At 40.5% G+C, this 15,453-nt stretch overlaps 1 protein-coding gene across 1 annotated transcript; it reads right to left on the bottom strand.

Annotated features, from left to right (window-relative positions):
- Nucleotides 1-4,905: 4,905 nt before the first annotated feature.
- Nucleotides 4,906-7,026, bottom strand: LOC116314053 (tripartite motif-containing protein 16-like). The gene has a single exon (XM_039610370.1). It carries the CDS (start codon nt 7,024-7,026, stop codon nt 5,350-5,352), a length of 1,677 nt encoding a protein of 558 aa, XP_039466304.1. The 3' UTR covers nt 4,906-5,349.
- Between the last annotated feature and the right edge of the window lie 8,427 nt (nt 7,027-15,453).

A 15,453-nucleotide genomic window follows, 5' to 3' on the forward strand; every position in this document is an offset into this window, starting at 1 on the left:
AGACTGCAGCGGCAACTGCCAGCGAGCGCCAGCCAGACTCTGTCTGTCTCTCTCATCACGGTCACCTAAATGCACAGTAATGGCAGGTTTTATAATAAAGCAGATCACGCTAACATAATATCCACTGTTAGTTGATTAGTTACCTGCCGCATTAACGGGAGAGGATGTGCAAACCGCTGCTGCTGGGTTAAGATTCACGAGTCCGGAGCGGAATTAAAAACACGACATTCATTTAAGTTCATCGCGTGTTTTGTGAGCAAATGCTTTTGCATATTCGTAGTGTTTCCTCCCTTAAATGAAATATCTACTTTGCAAGTATTGCAAGTTGCCCTGTTGTCATCCGTTCTGGTAAAGTATAACCAAACTTTTGAGCGTTTGAGCCGCCTAGGTGCCGTGTTTCCTGCCAGGTACGCTCCGACGCTCCGCAACATGGTGACGTCATTCGGGGCGACTGGAATCGATAAGGGAATCGTCTGCAAAAATGGCAAACGATTCCAAGGAATTGAAACAGTGGGAACCGGTTCTCAACAAGAACCGGTTTTCGATACCCATCCCTAGTCATTTCTCTCTCATTAGCCACAAATCAAATCTATTTTTAATTTTTGGAATTAAATCCTGAAAATTACACATTACCCACTGTTAGAAAAGTTCTCTTACAAAGTGAAACAGAGTAGTGAGTTCCAACTCATTTATTTACTTGCAAGGAAGCAAAAAAGCATACATAGTGAATGTTTATGCAACTGCTTGCTGAGGTAGTGCTGCCAGTTTCATTTATACACTTCTTCCAACTCTTACAGAAAAGCAGTTCACTTACATGGTGCACTTGTACATGACTAACTGTACTTTGCATAAATGCTCCATTTATGTCAAGAGTGAACATAAGCACCCTGAGCCAAATCCCGATAAATATGATCTAATTTAGATTCTAGTTCAGTTAACTTTTTGATATCCGTCTGAGAGAGCACATCATGTTCATGAATACAAATGATTTATATTAGAGTTTTGTTTGGTTTAAGACTCTTTTCTTTGGCTAATTCCTTCCTCTCTTAACTGCAGCTTGATGAATTTGAAACTTTGTGTCATGGTCTGTGCGGGCAGACTGTGTGAAGTGGAGCAAAAGTGTGGAGCAAATGCAGACTATGGACACAGAACTGAGTTTTAACAAGAGCAAGTCTTTATTTTGGGCTGAACAAAATAAACTAAAAGCAACGGGAGACAAAGACTAAACTATTGAAACCTGGAAAATGCCAACCTGGACCTATGAGCAGAAAAACTAAGACAATCCCACAACAGGCAGAAAAAGACAGAGGACTAAATACACAGAAGGTAACGAGTGGATGAGCAATAGGAGGGAAACACAGCTGCAACAAATCTGACATAACGAGACATGGACTGAATACACTAAACACAGGACACGGGACTATCAAAATAAAACAGGAATCATGACAAACATGGAGATGGAGGCAAGAGTAACTAAATGAGAAATGTGGAGCACAGGGAAGGCGCAGTGCCAGGAAACTAAAGACTAGAAAATATAAATATAACATAAAGAGAAAACAATTAAGAACCAAAACCACAAATGACACAAAATCAATATTATTAAAATTAAAATATTAATAAAACCAGAAAACACATTAACACTGTGTCACTGACCCAGTACCATAACATTTTATATAGTCCCAGTGCTTACCATAAACATTTTCTTCTTTAGCATTTATCTAATAACTGCTGATAATTTCTATAATTTCTTTTTGAAGAGTTCATTATTCAAAAGCATATCAGACAGTTTGGAACGTGTCTTATTGACTGGTGTCCTATGATCAGTAAACAGTGATAGTTTTATTTTAACATCTGCCACTTTATCTGTTAAGTCCTTTGTTATTCCAAATAAACTGGATTTGTTTTGAGTTTTTAAGTCTCGAAATATCCCAACAGTTCAGCTGCAAACATAAATTGTGAAGTTCAGTGTGTGAATCTTTAGATTTTCTTTGTGGAAAACAGTCTATTTGGGGATTATTGATTGAATTCCTAAAGTTACTTTTGCATTTATAAAGGTATAAAAAAAAAAGTACATGGAACTGAGGGAGACGGGGACATAAATACATAGATCAGGATAACAGGGACATGAGGACACACGAGGACAACAGCTGACACGGATAACCATAATGAGACAGGGGAAGGGCAAACAACATGACGGACACTGACAGAGACAATCAAAGTAAAACAGGAAGTGCACAGAGACGCAGACTGGAGGGGGAAAGAGAACACGGAGGAGCACGAGGGAGAGAGGCAGGCATGACGTGGTGGGAAAACAAGATAGAATAAAACACAAGGGGAAACAAGGCACACGAACTCACACAACAATATAAACACAGACACACAGAGGGAGACACAGAGGGGGAAGACACGAGGGGAAATCTAATAAACAATACTAAACAGAACAACCTTGGAACCATAGAATAACTATAGAGTACAAGTGAACCAAAAAGTAATACAGAAAGACCAAAAATGCACAAAAAATCAAAACACTGGGTCAAATGGCCCAGGACCATGACATCCAAAGATTATCTCCCCACAGACTTTTATTATACGTGTGCGCACTTCTGCAGTTTGCAGTGCTCTGCTCTCAGCTCCTCCAGCTGCAACAGCACCAATCAGATCTCTCCTCTCTGGCCCTGGCTGCTACTGAAATAGGGAAGAATGATTAAATGATGCTCGCCGGCTGCAAAGACCAGCCTCCCCTTACACACTGAATCCTGCTCCACTCCTCCCCTGCAGCCGAGCCACCAACCACACCCTGCCACATTGCCTTATAGTTTTTGCAAAGTAAAAACTTGGCTTTCTCTTTAGCTGATCATGAATCATCTCACATCTAACGAATAAAGTGATGGAAACAAAATGAACAATATAAGAATAAACTCACTTAAAGATTGAAGGTTGGTGACTGTATAAAAGTGTTTTGCATTACCTTAGGAATGTGTCAAACAATAAGAGAAAACCAGTAAATTGTCACTTTACCTGAAATATTAATGATATTACTTCCATTTTGTTTAAAGTCTACTGAAAACTTGCAGTGCTGATATAACTTGCATAAATCAGAAAAAAAATGAAAAGTTGACAAAAAGACAAAGGAGTTTCTCAATGAAGTCCCTGGCTCCAACAAAGAAGGCCTTCTTCCGTTGTTTGCATGAAGAAACTCAAGTTTGTAAGGTGAAAAAATCATTTACAGGTATTACCATCTTGCCCTCTCACCTCACAGCTCTGCTGTGGTTTGTTGTTGTGTGGTCACATGATTGCAGACTGTGTTTTTCTTTTGTTTTATTTTACAAAACTTTACAAATCTCACGCAAACACATATCAAATGTTCAAAATTTTGAAAGACACTTCCTTAACCTTGTTATTGATACATTTTTTTTATCACAGGTCCTTCATGCATTCTCCTGCTGTATGTCATTAAATAAGGAAGAGCAGCAGTGTTTAGAAGGAGAGACAGTAACAGAACTAATTGTATTGCTAATATGGTTCTTTGAACATTTCTCTTTCAACACATCAGTGCCACAAATATATAAAGCTGTCATAAATTCTTCTAAACTGAAGGCTGAATCATCAACAGCAGAGTTTGGTAACAGTATGAGGACACTTTTTGGTACAGCATCAAAAACTACAGCAGATTATTTTGGTTTTATGGATATTTTGAATTTGTCCAGAAATTCTTTGTATGATAACAAAAACATTATAATGGATGTCCTTATTGCTCCATATTAAGTATGTATGTGGGGAGAAAACAGTTCAAATTAGGTGCTTGAATATGATTCATTTACATATATATTGTTGTTTTAATGTGTAGCTCAGACTTTCTAAATGAAGCCAAATATTTTTCTCCTCTCTGTGTCAGTGGGATAACTGTACATGTACTCTTATCTCTGAGTGAGTGCAGCACAGCACACAGCAGCAGAGACTGTATACAAGGATAACAAACTGTGTGACAAGCTGGTCATTGTTCCCACTTTATTAGGATTTACATGATGAATTCACTGTGGGAACTAATTACAAGGTCAAAGATAAACAGACATAAATCACATGTGTTTATATGTGAACAAACAGAAATGTGTTAAACATATAAATATGCATTAAAGCCACTAAAGTGTCTTATAATCCCTGTTAACACATGCCTGCTGACACATGATACACAGTAATATGTGTTTGAATACAACCTGAAACCTGTTAATGTTCTGATTTAACAGCAGATTTCTCCACATACAGGACAGAGAAATTCCTGCCTCTGTCTCTGTCACACAAAAAGTGGAAAAATATATTTGTTTGACATTTTAATCATAATAACAAAGAAATAAAAAAATGTTGGTAGATCCACTTTTTAGGAAGATGAGTTGATGAAGAAGAGAGCGTTCAGTGGAAAAAGGCCAGTGAGTTCATGTAAATGCTGCTTCTGCTGTAAGAAACAGACCTAAAAAGCATAAATGCTCCATGATTTTCATTTCTATCCATCATCTTGAACACTGGCTATAAATGTGTTCACTTCATTATTGTGTGATTTGGTTTCTTCTCGTGTCTCCTTCAGTGCAAATAAAGGACTGTTAGAGTGTGTGCTGTGTGTTTTTCTGAAGCATGACAATCCTTTCCAACAAGTGTTTCCGTCTCTTTGTCTCCACTCTGCACTTTAGTCTTTCTTCCTGTCATGTCTGTGTTTGTCCACCAGGTGTCTCCCTCAGCTCATTTTCTCCGATTCAGAAACATCAGATTTGTGGAGACGCTCTGCCTGCCAGACACAGCTCAGGGCAATGAGACATGTCTATCCTCCACAATATACAGGCCTGTGTTATTTATATTTATATTTACATGTATAAATGATCAAGTGTGATCAAACTTTACATGTGAAAAATGTCATTAAATGTCATCACTGTAGATACAATAATAACAATAATATAAGGTCAAAAACCTCAAGGATTCATTTTTTTGTTACATTTTAAAACAATCAATTCTCTAATCATTGACTAACTGATGAATCACTGCAGCTCCAATATATTGTTGCATTTGACAACCCACTACAGCAACTACAGAATAAAACCACTAACCAGACTGATGAAAGATTTCAAACATGCTGAATATGAAGAGTAGTATCATTTAAACTCACATGATTATCAGCCATAAGAACAAATTCAGATTTATATTGATGTAAGGTATATAAATGTAAGTACAGTTTGAATCAGTGCAATATTATTTTCACACATCAATGGACCACTGAACTTCTCAGCCTCTAAAATGTAAAGCCTCATTTAGAAACTACACAAGTACATATAATGGTCAGGGATTAACATGAACCTGTCTTCTCTATTTGATTTTAATCAACTCTGCAGTGTCTCCATCATCCCAAAGAGAAAGTCCAGCATAGAGCGGCTGAGTGAATGTGGTCTGGACTCTGTGGAGGAGAGTCATGGTTTCAGAGACGCTGTAGAAAGACAGAATACCTGCTCTGTGATCCAGGTACACTCCTACTCTGGAGGACCGAGGACCTGAGAGGTCAATGTGGACATTGTTGTGCCAAAATTGAAAACTCTTTATGTCACAATATAATGCCCAAGATTTGTCATTGTATCCAAATCCACATTCATCGAGGCTCCCTGCTCTGATGATATTCTTGTATGTGACTGCGAGACCAACTTCTCCACCTCTCCACTCCACCTCCCAGTAACAACGTCCAGTCAGACTCTCTCTACTCAGGACCTGATAACACCAATCAGCAAATCTGTCTGGATGATCAGAATAAGACTGCTGTTGTTTCATTCTTGTTACTTTTCTGTTCCCCTCAGATAACAACAAAAGTATATGTGCCGTGTTTGGATCCAGTGTGATTTCATGTGAATATTTTAAGAATCCAGCTCTGGTCTTTGGCTCTGGTGGTGACAGTAAAACATCCACTTCAGTGACTGTCAGTGAGATGTTTGTCCATTCCTCTCTCAGAATGTCCTGTAGTTTATCTCTGGTCTCTGACACAGCTGCTGTCACATCCTCAAAGTACCTCAGAGGACGAATATTGATGCTGGATGAGTGTGTAGACTCACTGAGTGCTGACAGTGAGGGGTAGTTGTGTAGAAACTGGTTGTGATCCTCTGTGTGTGAGAGCTGCTCCAGCTCGCCGTCTTTCCTCTTCAGCTCAGCGATCTCCTGCTCCAGCTTCTCCTGAAGCTCTTTGACTCGACTCACTTCAGTTTCCTGCTGGGATCTGACCTGCTGCTTCACATCAGAGCTTCTTTTCTGGATGAGACGGATCAGCTCAGTGAACATCTTCTCACTGTCCTCCACTGCTTTATCAGCAGAGCCATTGATGGCCTCCACCTCCTGTTGAAGCAGCTTCACATCTTTCTCTCGCTCCTGGATTCTCTGCTGGATGTTTAGTCGTCTCACCTCGAGCTCCTTCTGCTTCTCAGTCCTTTCTGCTGCAGCTGGGACTGTTTCATGGCCTTTATGTTCACCCACTGTGCAGAGATAACAGATACTCTGCTGATCAGTACGACAGAAAATCTTCATCACCTCATCATGACGAGAGCAGATGTTCTCCTGGAGCTTCTTGGAGGGGGCCACCAGCTTGTGTTTCTTTAATGGAGCTGCATCATAGTGAGGTTGGAGGTGTTTCTCACAGTAAGAGGCCAGACAGACTAAACAGGACTTGATGGCTTTCAGTTTCCTCCCAGTGCAGAAATCACAGGCCACATCTTCAGGTCCAGCATAGCAGTGATCAGCTGGAGCAGCTTGGAGTCCAGTCTTCTTCAGCTGCTCCACTAAAGCTGCTAACATGACGTTTTTCTCCAGGACAGGCCTCGGTGTGAAAGTCTTCCTGCATTGAGGGCAGCTGTGGATTCCCTTCCTGTCCTCTTCATCCCAGAAACTTTTAATACAGTTCCTGCAGTAGCTGTGTCCACAGGCTGTAGTCACCGGATCCTTCAGTAGATCCAAACAGATCGAACAAGAGAATTTCAGTGAGTCTAACTGATTTCCTCTCTGTGCCATTTCTCCTCTCAGCAGTTGTAATTGTTGGATGAGTTTCGACTTCTTCTACCGGAAATTAAAGTAGCATACTTGCATTCTTTTCTGTCCCATTATCATACTGACTTATTGTGATTGGACCTCCTACTTTACACTTTGTAATGATCACACTAATCTTTGAGCCGAAGCTGGGGAAGGGGAGGAACCAGGAAATAGGTGAATGCACTGGTAAAACTGGATCCTGTTTCTCAGAAAAGGATGGACTTTCCATTGTTAATACATTCCAGTGAATGAAGCAGCTTGACTCAACATTGAAGTCTGCCCATGTTCGCTCTATTCCTTGTTCACCTGTAATTTAGAGTTTTGCTTTTCTATTAATCTCTTTTAATCAGGTGTGTGATCATTTGCAGCTGTAGTAGGTTTTCTTTTCCTTTTTCTGATATAAAATATTGATAATTTTCTTGTTCCTTTTACAGTTTGAGCCAATAAAAGACTGAATAAATATTTATAAATATTTATCTCTGGTCCTCGGTGACAATTTTTAATTAATTTATTTCTCGCTTAATGAGGTTTTCATTAATCTTTCATATTTTAGTTTACATTCAACAAATCCTCTTAGTGTGGAGTGTGGCAGGTTAGCACCAAAATATGCAGTGAGGCAGAGTTCAAAAACACAAAGTGAACTGGTGAAAGGTTGATGAATCAAGTCTAAAATTGAGCCAAAACAAAGCCCCTAATACAAAAAGACAAAAACATAACATAGAATAAACTCAGGATACCATTAAGAATAATAAACCATAACACAACAGGACATAAAAACACAAGGAACACTAAATGCTGGGTCAAAAGGACCCAGAACCATGACAGTGTCTCTCTTCCAAATCCAAACTGGAAGCTGGTTCCATAGAAGAGGGGCCTGAAAGCTGAAGGCTCTGCCTCCCATTCTACTTTTAAATACTCTAGGAACAACGAGTAAGCCTGCAGTGCGAGAGTGAAGTGCTCTAATGGGGTGATATGGTACTATAAGGTCATTAAGATAAGATGGAGCCTGATTATTCAAGCTGTCGATTCAGTTCTGGATTTAACAGGGAGCCAGTGAAGAGAAACCAATATAGGAGAAATATGCTCTCTCCTTCTAGTCCCTGTCAGTACTCTTGCTGCAGCACTTTTCATCAATTGAAGGCTTTTCAGGGATTTTTAGGACATCCATATAATAACGAATTACAGTCCAGTCTAAAAGTAATAAATGCATGAACTAGTCTAAAGAGCTTGGACAGAAAAGCGTCTGGACTTCTTTAAGTTGTTTGAAGACGTTTCACCTCTCATCCGAGAAGCTTCTTCAGTTCTAAGGTCGAATGGCGGAGAGTCCCAGATTTAAGTCCTAGGGGAGTGTCCCCAAGAGGGTCATAAACCCCCTGTTGATCCTCGACCTAATCACGTGAGCCAAGGTGTAAAAACAGGTGTAGGTCACAATCAGCCAAGGTTTCAGGTGAACCCGCTGTGAAACCTAGCCCCACCCTATCATGTGATTTCCTGAGGTCAAATGGAAAAAGAAGCTTCTCGGATGAGAGGTGAAACATCTTCAAGCAACTTAAAGAAGTCTAGACGCTTTTCTTTCCAAGCTCTTTAGACTACAATGACCTGGATGACTGAGAACCTTCACAGACAAATGCATGAACTAGCGTTTCAGCGTGACTCGAGACAGGATGCTTGTAATTTTAGAGATATTGCGCAAATGGAAGAAAGCAGTCCTCTTCAAATATTTTTATTGTGAAGCACAAATTACAAATTGCCCCATAGGTTGACATTGCTTCCTTTTTACAGTTTTGTCATCAAGAAAGGGGGAAAACAAACAAGCGAACAAAAACCCCCCAAAAACAAACGAGAACAAAAACAAGAAAAAACAAAACACACAACCAAGACACTGGAAAGTACCAAAAAGGGCGGTAAAAAACAAACAAAAAAAACAAAACAGAAAAAACAAAACAAAACAAAACAAAAAAACCCCTCCTCCCCACACCCTTCCCTTATCCCAGAGTGCTATCAGCTTATTTTAACCAATGGTGAAGTCCACATAGTAGCTCTCATTTGTTCATAGTTTCCAGGTACTCAATGAGTGGCCTCCAAATCCAGGCTTTCAAGGAACGCACTTCTTTTCCCTTCCCTAGCAGGAGAATCAGTCTCTTTGCACACATTAGGCCATAGGACAGGACTGAAATCTGTGTGCTCTTAAGTTTTTTAGATTGTTCCGACAGTCCAATAAGAATCAAAATGGGGTCAGGGTCTAGCTGCACATCAAAAAGCTTGGAAAAAAAAAGAAAAAACTGAAGCCCAAAAACTTTGTAATTTAGTACACATTACAAAACTGTGAAGCAGATCAGCTTCTGCACATTGACATTTATCACAGATGGGTGATGTTTCAGGAAATATCCGATGTAATCTTGTCTTCGAGTAGTGCAATCTGTGCAAAATTTTAAAGTGAATTAACCTATGTTGGGCGTTAACATAACGTAGCCCTTTAGTCCAGATATCATTATGAATTTCTGACCCTAATTCCTTTTCCCAAGCTGATTTTATTTTACCTGTATTCTTCTGCCAGAGTGACTGTAATATCTCATATATAAAAGCAACAGCATGCTTTTCTGTTATACAATCCACCAGGCATTGATCAAGCTTACCTGGAGTTGCAGACTCAAATTGTTGTAGTTGGGACCTTATATAGCTCCTTATTTGAAGGTATCTAAAAAAATCACAGGCTAATAAGTTGTACTTCTCCTTAAGCTGTTAAAATGAAGCAAAAGAGCCCTGAAAATACAGGTGTCCCACATTTCGCAACCCCATTTCCTTCCAGCGTCAAATGGCCCATCTAAAATTGAGGGCTCTGAGTCTATATGTAACCCAGTGTTAATTTGGTTATCTGATATTGTGTGATATTCAGTATATATGTATATATCTATATTGGGTGTTCGATTATAAAATGTTCTTCAATGATTTTGAGGTTTTTTTATTGCTATTGGTTTGCGGCTGCTTTACGACAGTCGACTGGGGTAGTACATCCTAGTGGGAGGGGCTACAAGCTCACATGGCTTGTAGCTGTACCAGAGAGCAAGCTTGGGTGAGCTAGCGGGGAATATCTCCATCTGCAGTAGCCTTAAAAAGACTATTGTTAGTTCTCCTGCCAGGTAAAAATCTGTTTCGTATGTATATTATAATGTTCCATTTGTTATCATATGTTTGCTATGATGTGATGTGTAGTAATGATTATTAAGGTGCTAATCGCTAATCGGGGATAAGCTAGCAAGCTCGACAATTAGGCGCCATGCTAAGCGGACGTTGGTAGCCAAGTCCGTATGTCACTGTGGGGTTATGAGCTCACATGGCTTGTAGCTGTGCCAGAGAGCAAGCTTGGGTGAGCTAGCGGGGAATATCTCCATCTGCAGTAGCCTTAAAAAGACTATTGTTCGTTCTCCTGCCAGACGCCTCGCTGCTGTGCTGCCTTACGGTGTGTTCACACCGAACGCGATAGGCGCGAGCGAAAACGCCCCAAACGCCCCTAATTTGACGCGTGCACATTCGCACCTCGAACGCGTGTCCAAGAAAAATCCATCGCGCGTCAAAATTGCATATTTTTGCATATTTTCGCGCGTCAAAATTGCATATTTTGACGCGCGTGAACCGGAAATGTGGGAGGGATGTGGGAGGAAGTTGTGCCAGACAGTATCTTTGCTAGACGGCAGCTGTCGAGCTAGCGTTTCTATTTACTGTGGAGAGCAGAGCAGCAGCGTTAAGGACGTCCTCGCCGTACCTGGGTCCATCAAGTCCTCCAGACGGGTGAGCAGTTTGGTGAGTTTCACCACTTGCTCCAGGAGCTGCGCCTGGATGACAGCCGATTTCAGCGATATCGCCGTCTTTCCCTCGCCCAGTTTGAGGACCTGCTGTCCCGCGTTGGTCCAAGCATCGCCCGCCTAGACACCAACTACAGGCGCTCAATCCCACCTGCAGAGCGCCTGTCCATCTGCCTGCGGTTAGTAAAAGTGTTTAATACGGTAGTCCTTTATTGATACCTGTGCTAATATGCTAAACTATCGTTTATACACTGCTAACATGGATGTGCTATGCTATCAATGAATGCCGTCGGTGTTTACTGATAGCAAACTGTGGTATGGAGACGACTGTTTATAATATTTCTAGTGATGCTTGAAAGGTCTCATCAAGTCCCGATTTAATTCAATTTAATTTATGCTGTTATCAGTGTTTGCATTGATAGCATGGCTGTGGTGTCTATCAGTGTATGCTCTCTGTTTGCTGATATCAAACTGGTACAAGGGCCACTGTGGGTTAATCTTTGTAGTGATACTCACTCCTTATTTACACCTGGTTTAATTCTGGTATAGATGAATATTTGTATGTAATCCTCGCAGCTGTCAGACTCTATAACAGGGGTCACCAGCCTTTCTTTAAACTGAGAGGTAGATAAAATTGTGAACAGTTTGGTTCATCTTTAGTTATATGGTTCTATCTTGATAAGCTATGTCTTATCACAGATTAATTTTTCAAAAATATTAATGATTTAAGCAAGGAAAGGGCTACATGTCAACATACAACTCTTTATTTCTATTAATGTCTTACTTCATTCCTGCCTGATTTACATGTTTAGGAATTATGAGTGATTGGCTCACTGTAGTGGTAAAAGTTGCTACCAATCAAATTATGATATGGTAAAGTTAAAACAAAACACAACTGACTGTTTTATATTATATCTAATATATATTATGTAATTATCCTTATAATTAGAAAATGTTTTATGTAAGATTTATGTTTTGTAATTTAAATCTGACATCACAAAAGTATTTTGGAATTTGAATAATGTATTTTGTAACTGCAGTACACATAATACTAATTTTGAACACTTTTGTCCAGGTTCCTTGCCACCGGGGACTCCTTCAGGACCATCGCGTTCAGTTTCAGAGTCGGTGTGTCCACGGTGTGCCAGATCACCCCCCAGGTAGCGACGGCCATCTGGGACTGTCTAGTGGGCGACTTCATGGCTGTGCCTTCACCTGGAGACTGGCGGTCCATCACAGAGGGATTCCAGGAGCGCTGGAACTTCCCTCTCTGCTGTGGAGCTCTGGATGGGAAGCACGTCCAGACAAAGGCCCCCCATATATCACATAGGAGACACACACATTGATATACACTAAATATTTATTTCATTTCTTTTTTTGTGGTGCCCAAATTTATGCACCTGCTTGATTTTGTTTAAACAATTATTGCACACTTTTTGTAAATCCAGTAAACTTCTTTTCACTTCTCAAATATCACTGTGTGTGTCTCCTGTATGATATATTTAACTGACATTTTTTATTGTAACAACTAACGATTTATACAGGAAAATAATGGCTATTAACAAGGTTGCCCAAACCTTTGCATCCCACTGTATTAGTATATTCTGTCATTAGTGTAATATGAAATAAATTCTACATGTGTCAAGTCGTGTGCCAACATTTGCTGTGTAGTAGAACTGAGACATTAGTCATTATAAAAATTTATTTGAAATAATATTAAAATTCTCAAACAGAAAAACATTAAACATAAATATATAAAATATAAGTATTTACAGAGAGACAGGAATAAAAAGGACCCAGCTGCTCTCCAGAGCAGGAACAAGGCTGAGGAGGAAATGCTCCATTGCAGACTGGCGTGGCCTCTTCAGGGACACCAGGATGGCCAGCTCCACTGCCGATGGACCGTCCTGGGACCCGTCCCTCATCTGCCTCGGAGCTGTCCTCCTCTCTGGGCGTGTAAAACACAGCACAAAACACAAAGAAATGAGAAGGCTGCTACTAGATTTTAATTTCAACATTGAAAAAACAAAACAGGATATAATCAGATTAGTTGTAGATATTTAGTAAAGGTGATCACAAGGCAATCCCACACCGAGTAAAAGCTATCAGTGCTTGCTGTACATACCTGTGGGTGCAGCAGCAGGAGCTCAGGGACTGGGGAGCCAGGAGAAGCAACAGGGGATGCTCTGCAGCAGAATCAGTTGGTTCTATCAAGACAATATTAACTGTTAACAGGTTGAATACAATAATCATAGAGAAAGTATATACAGTGGTCCCTGTTTTATTGCAGCAGGGGTTCTCAGAATAACTAGCCCCTCGCCACGCACTTTATACACTTTTTTCCCCACACACATGAACATTAGTCACAGTTCTCACAAGTTGATTCTCAAAGTGCAAACCTTTGTAGATTGCAAAACGTAAAAGTATTTTTATGCCGCGTTTTGTCTTCATCTGCCTGCCACTTTAAATGCGCCTTTTCCTTTTCCTCCCGGTGCAGGTGTCTATTTCCGAATGAGGGTCATAGTTATGAGTGTTTTTGTGCTGTTTTTTCTATTGGACGTGATGGTTATCAAAACCAAACATGATCAATTTGGCAAGCGCAGGAGACACGACACGGAGGAGATTTGTCAATCAGGCTGCAGAATGCAATGCTGTACGGTGCAATGAAAAATCAGCGAAAAAGCGAGGCAGTGACGGATGAGCGGGACCACTGTGTGCTGTTTATTAATAAACAATATATTCCTATATGACAACATGCATAAAACCAGAACGGTATTTGTACATCAGTGGGAAAATAGCGGGACAGTAGGCGGGCTTGCTAGCTTTAGCGCGGCTTCATCGGGTCAGTCTGAAAATTAAAAAGAAGAACAAATGAACTTACCAGGTTGCCCGATCTCCTCACTTCTGTGCCTCAAGCTCGGTCCTTTTATTCCTGTCCCGGTAGAAGTAGCAGCTAGCATCGTATAGTTCTGGACGATTAGCCACTGCGTTGATGAGTTTTTCCTCCATACTGAATGAAGAATGAAGGGCTTTGGTTTGATCTGCCCTTTGACCTGGTTACAGCCACGTCACCAGGCTCCTGATTGGTTGACGCGGGCGACGACTTGACGCTGGAGTTCAAATTTTTCCAACTCGAGCGGTAGAGGCGAAAAGACGCCGTATGCACAAAATGCAACACAAAAACTCACGCGTGGTTTTTTCCATGAGTCAACGCGCCAGACGCGCTACACTGACGCCAGCGCGTTTCAGGCGTTTTGGCGCTTTCGCGACGCAAATCTGCTTCAGAATTTTCGCGGACGCCGCAATCGCGTGTCATCAGCCTCTTTCCATTGACTTTACATGTAAACCTGACGCTCTGGCCGCCTCTATCGCGTTCGGTGTGAACGCACCGTTACTGCTGTGCTGTCTCGCGGTCGTGCTGTCTTGCTGGTGCCATTAAAAGATCGGCGGCTGCCATCCATTCCTCCAGACCTCGAGTATTTGGACCGAAGTACTCACACACATGTCCGCACTCAGTGCCATACACTCTCTTTATTTTGCTGGCCAGCTAACGCGGTTTTTTCTTTGCATTCACAAAGACTATACAAAGACATTTTGATTATTGGACACTCTGATTACGGACTGAGGAGGTTGTAGTGTTACAACCCCAGGACTGAGAAAAAAAAGAGACTCTTTCTGCTCACTTATATCTTGGTTAAGAGAAGTGGCCATTGATGAAAGTAATTTTTTTTCTCTTCTTGTCTTTGTTTACATTGCATTCCAGGGAAATTTTAAGTTGTTCAGGTTGTAAACATCTGCACTTAGAGTTGGTTAGGTTTCCTTTGATGTATCAGTGTCAAGCTGATGTCTAAGAGGGTATGTTGAGAAGTGTTAAGTCCATCAATCCTTTAAAGTGCTGGACACCGATGGTAAACTGCCATCAGACCCTAAATAAATTGTCCTCTGCTGTTATCCATATTGCTTCACTCATTCTTTGGTGAGTAGACGTATTGGTTACATATACTCTATCACTATCTGTCTCCAGATTTGAATTGTATTGTGAATAACTGGATTGCAGTTGTAGTACGTCTTTTTAAAACGAACAGGAGACAATGCAATTGCACCAAGAGAGTAAGGCATACAGTCTTCTTGCTCCATGTCCAACCAACTTCCCACTATAACTGTATCATCTAGCCAACAATAGGCTATGTATTGCATATTAGCTTCGAATTTCTAAAGTCTGGTAAGTCTGGCTAGGCCACCATGTATTTTCTTTTTACAAAGGTGGGCCTTTTTTATCCTGTGGTTCTTGTAATTCCAGATAAAAGGGAGAAGGACTGAATCTAATTTCTGAACAAATTTAGCTTTTAGATACACAGGGATATTTTAAAACAGATATAGGAGTTGGGGGAGACAAATTATTTTGATAGCATTCACCCTACCTGTCCTATCATGGAAAGTAGGAGTGATTTCCAAAATTCAATCTTGTTTTTAAATGTATCCAGAATTCTCACAAAATTTGCTTCATATAATGACTTGTATGACTTAGTAACTTCAATTCCAAGATATAAAAATTCTTCTGACATTATTCTAAAGGGAAGACGATTTAGTAAATCAAGATTACTGC

This window comes from Oreochromis aureus, linkage group 3 (assembly GCF_013358895.1).
Source record: "Oreochromis aureus strain Israel breed Guangdong linkage group 3, ZZ_aureus, whole genome shotgun sequence".
NCBI lineage: Eukaryota > Metazoa > Chordata > Actinopteri > Cichliformes > Cichlidae > Oreochromis > Oreochromis aureus.

What these genes read in the sequence shown, in the direction of transcription:
- LOC116314053 (XM_039610370.1), bottom strand. Translation starts at nt 7,026, where the DNA reads ATGGCACAGAGAGGAAATCAGTTAGACTCACTGAAATTCTCTTGTTCG.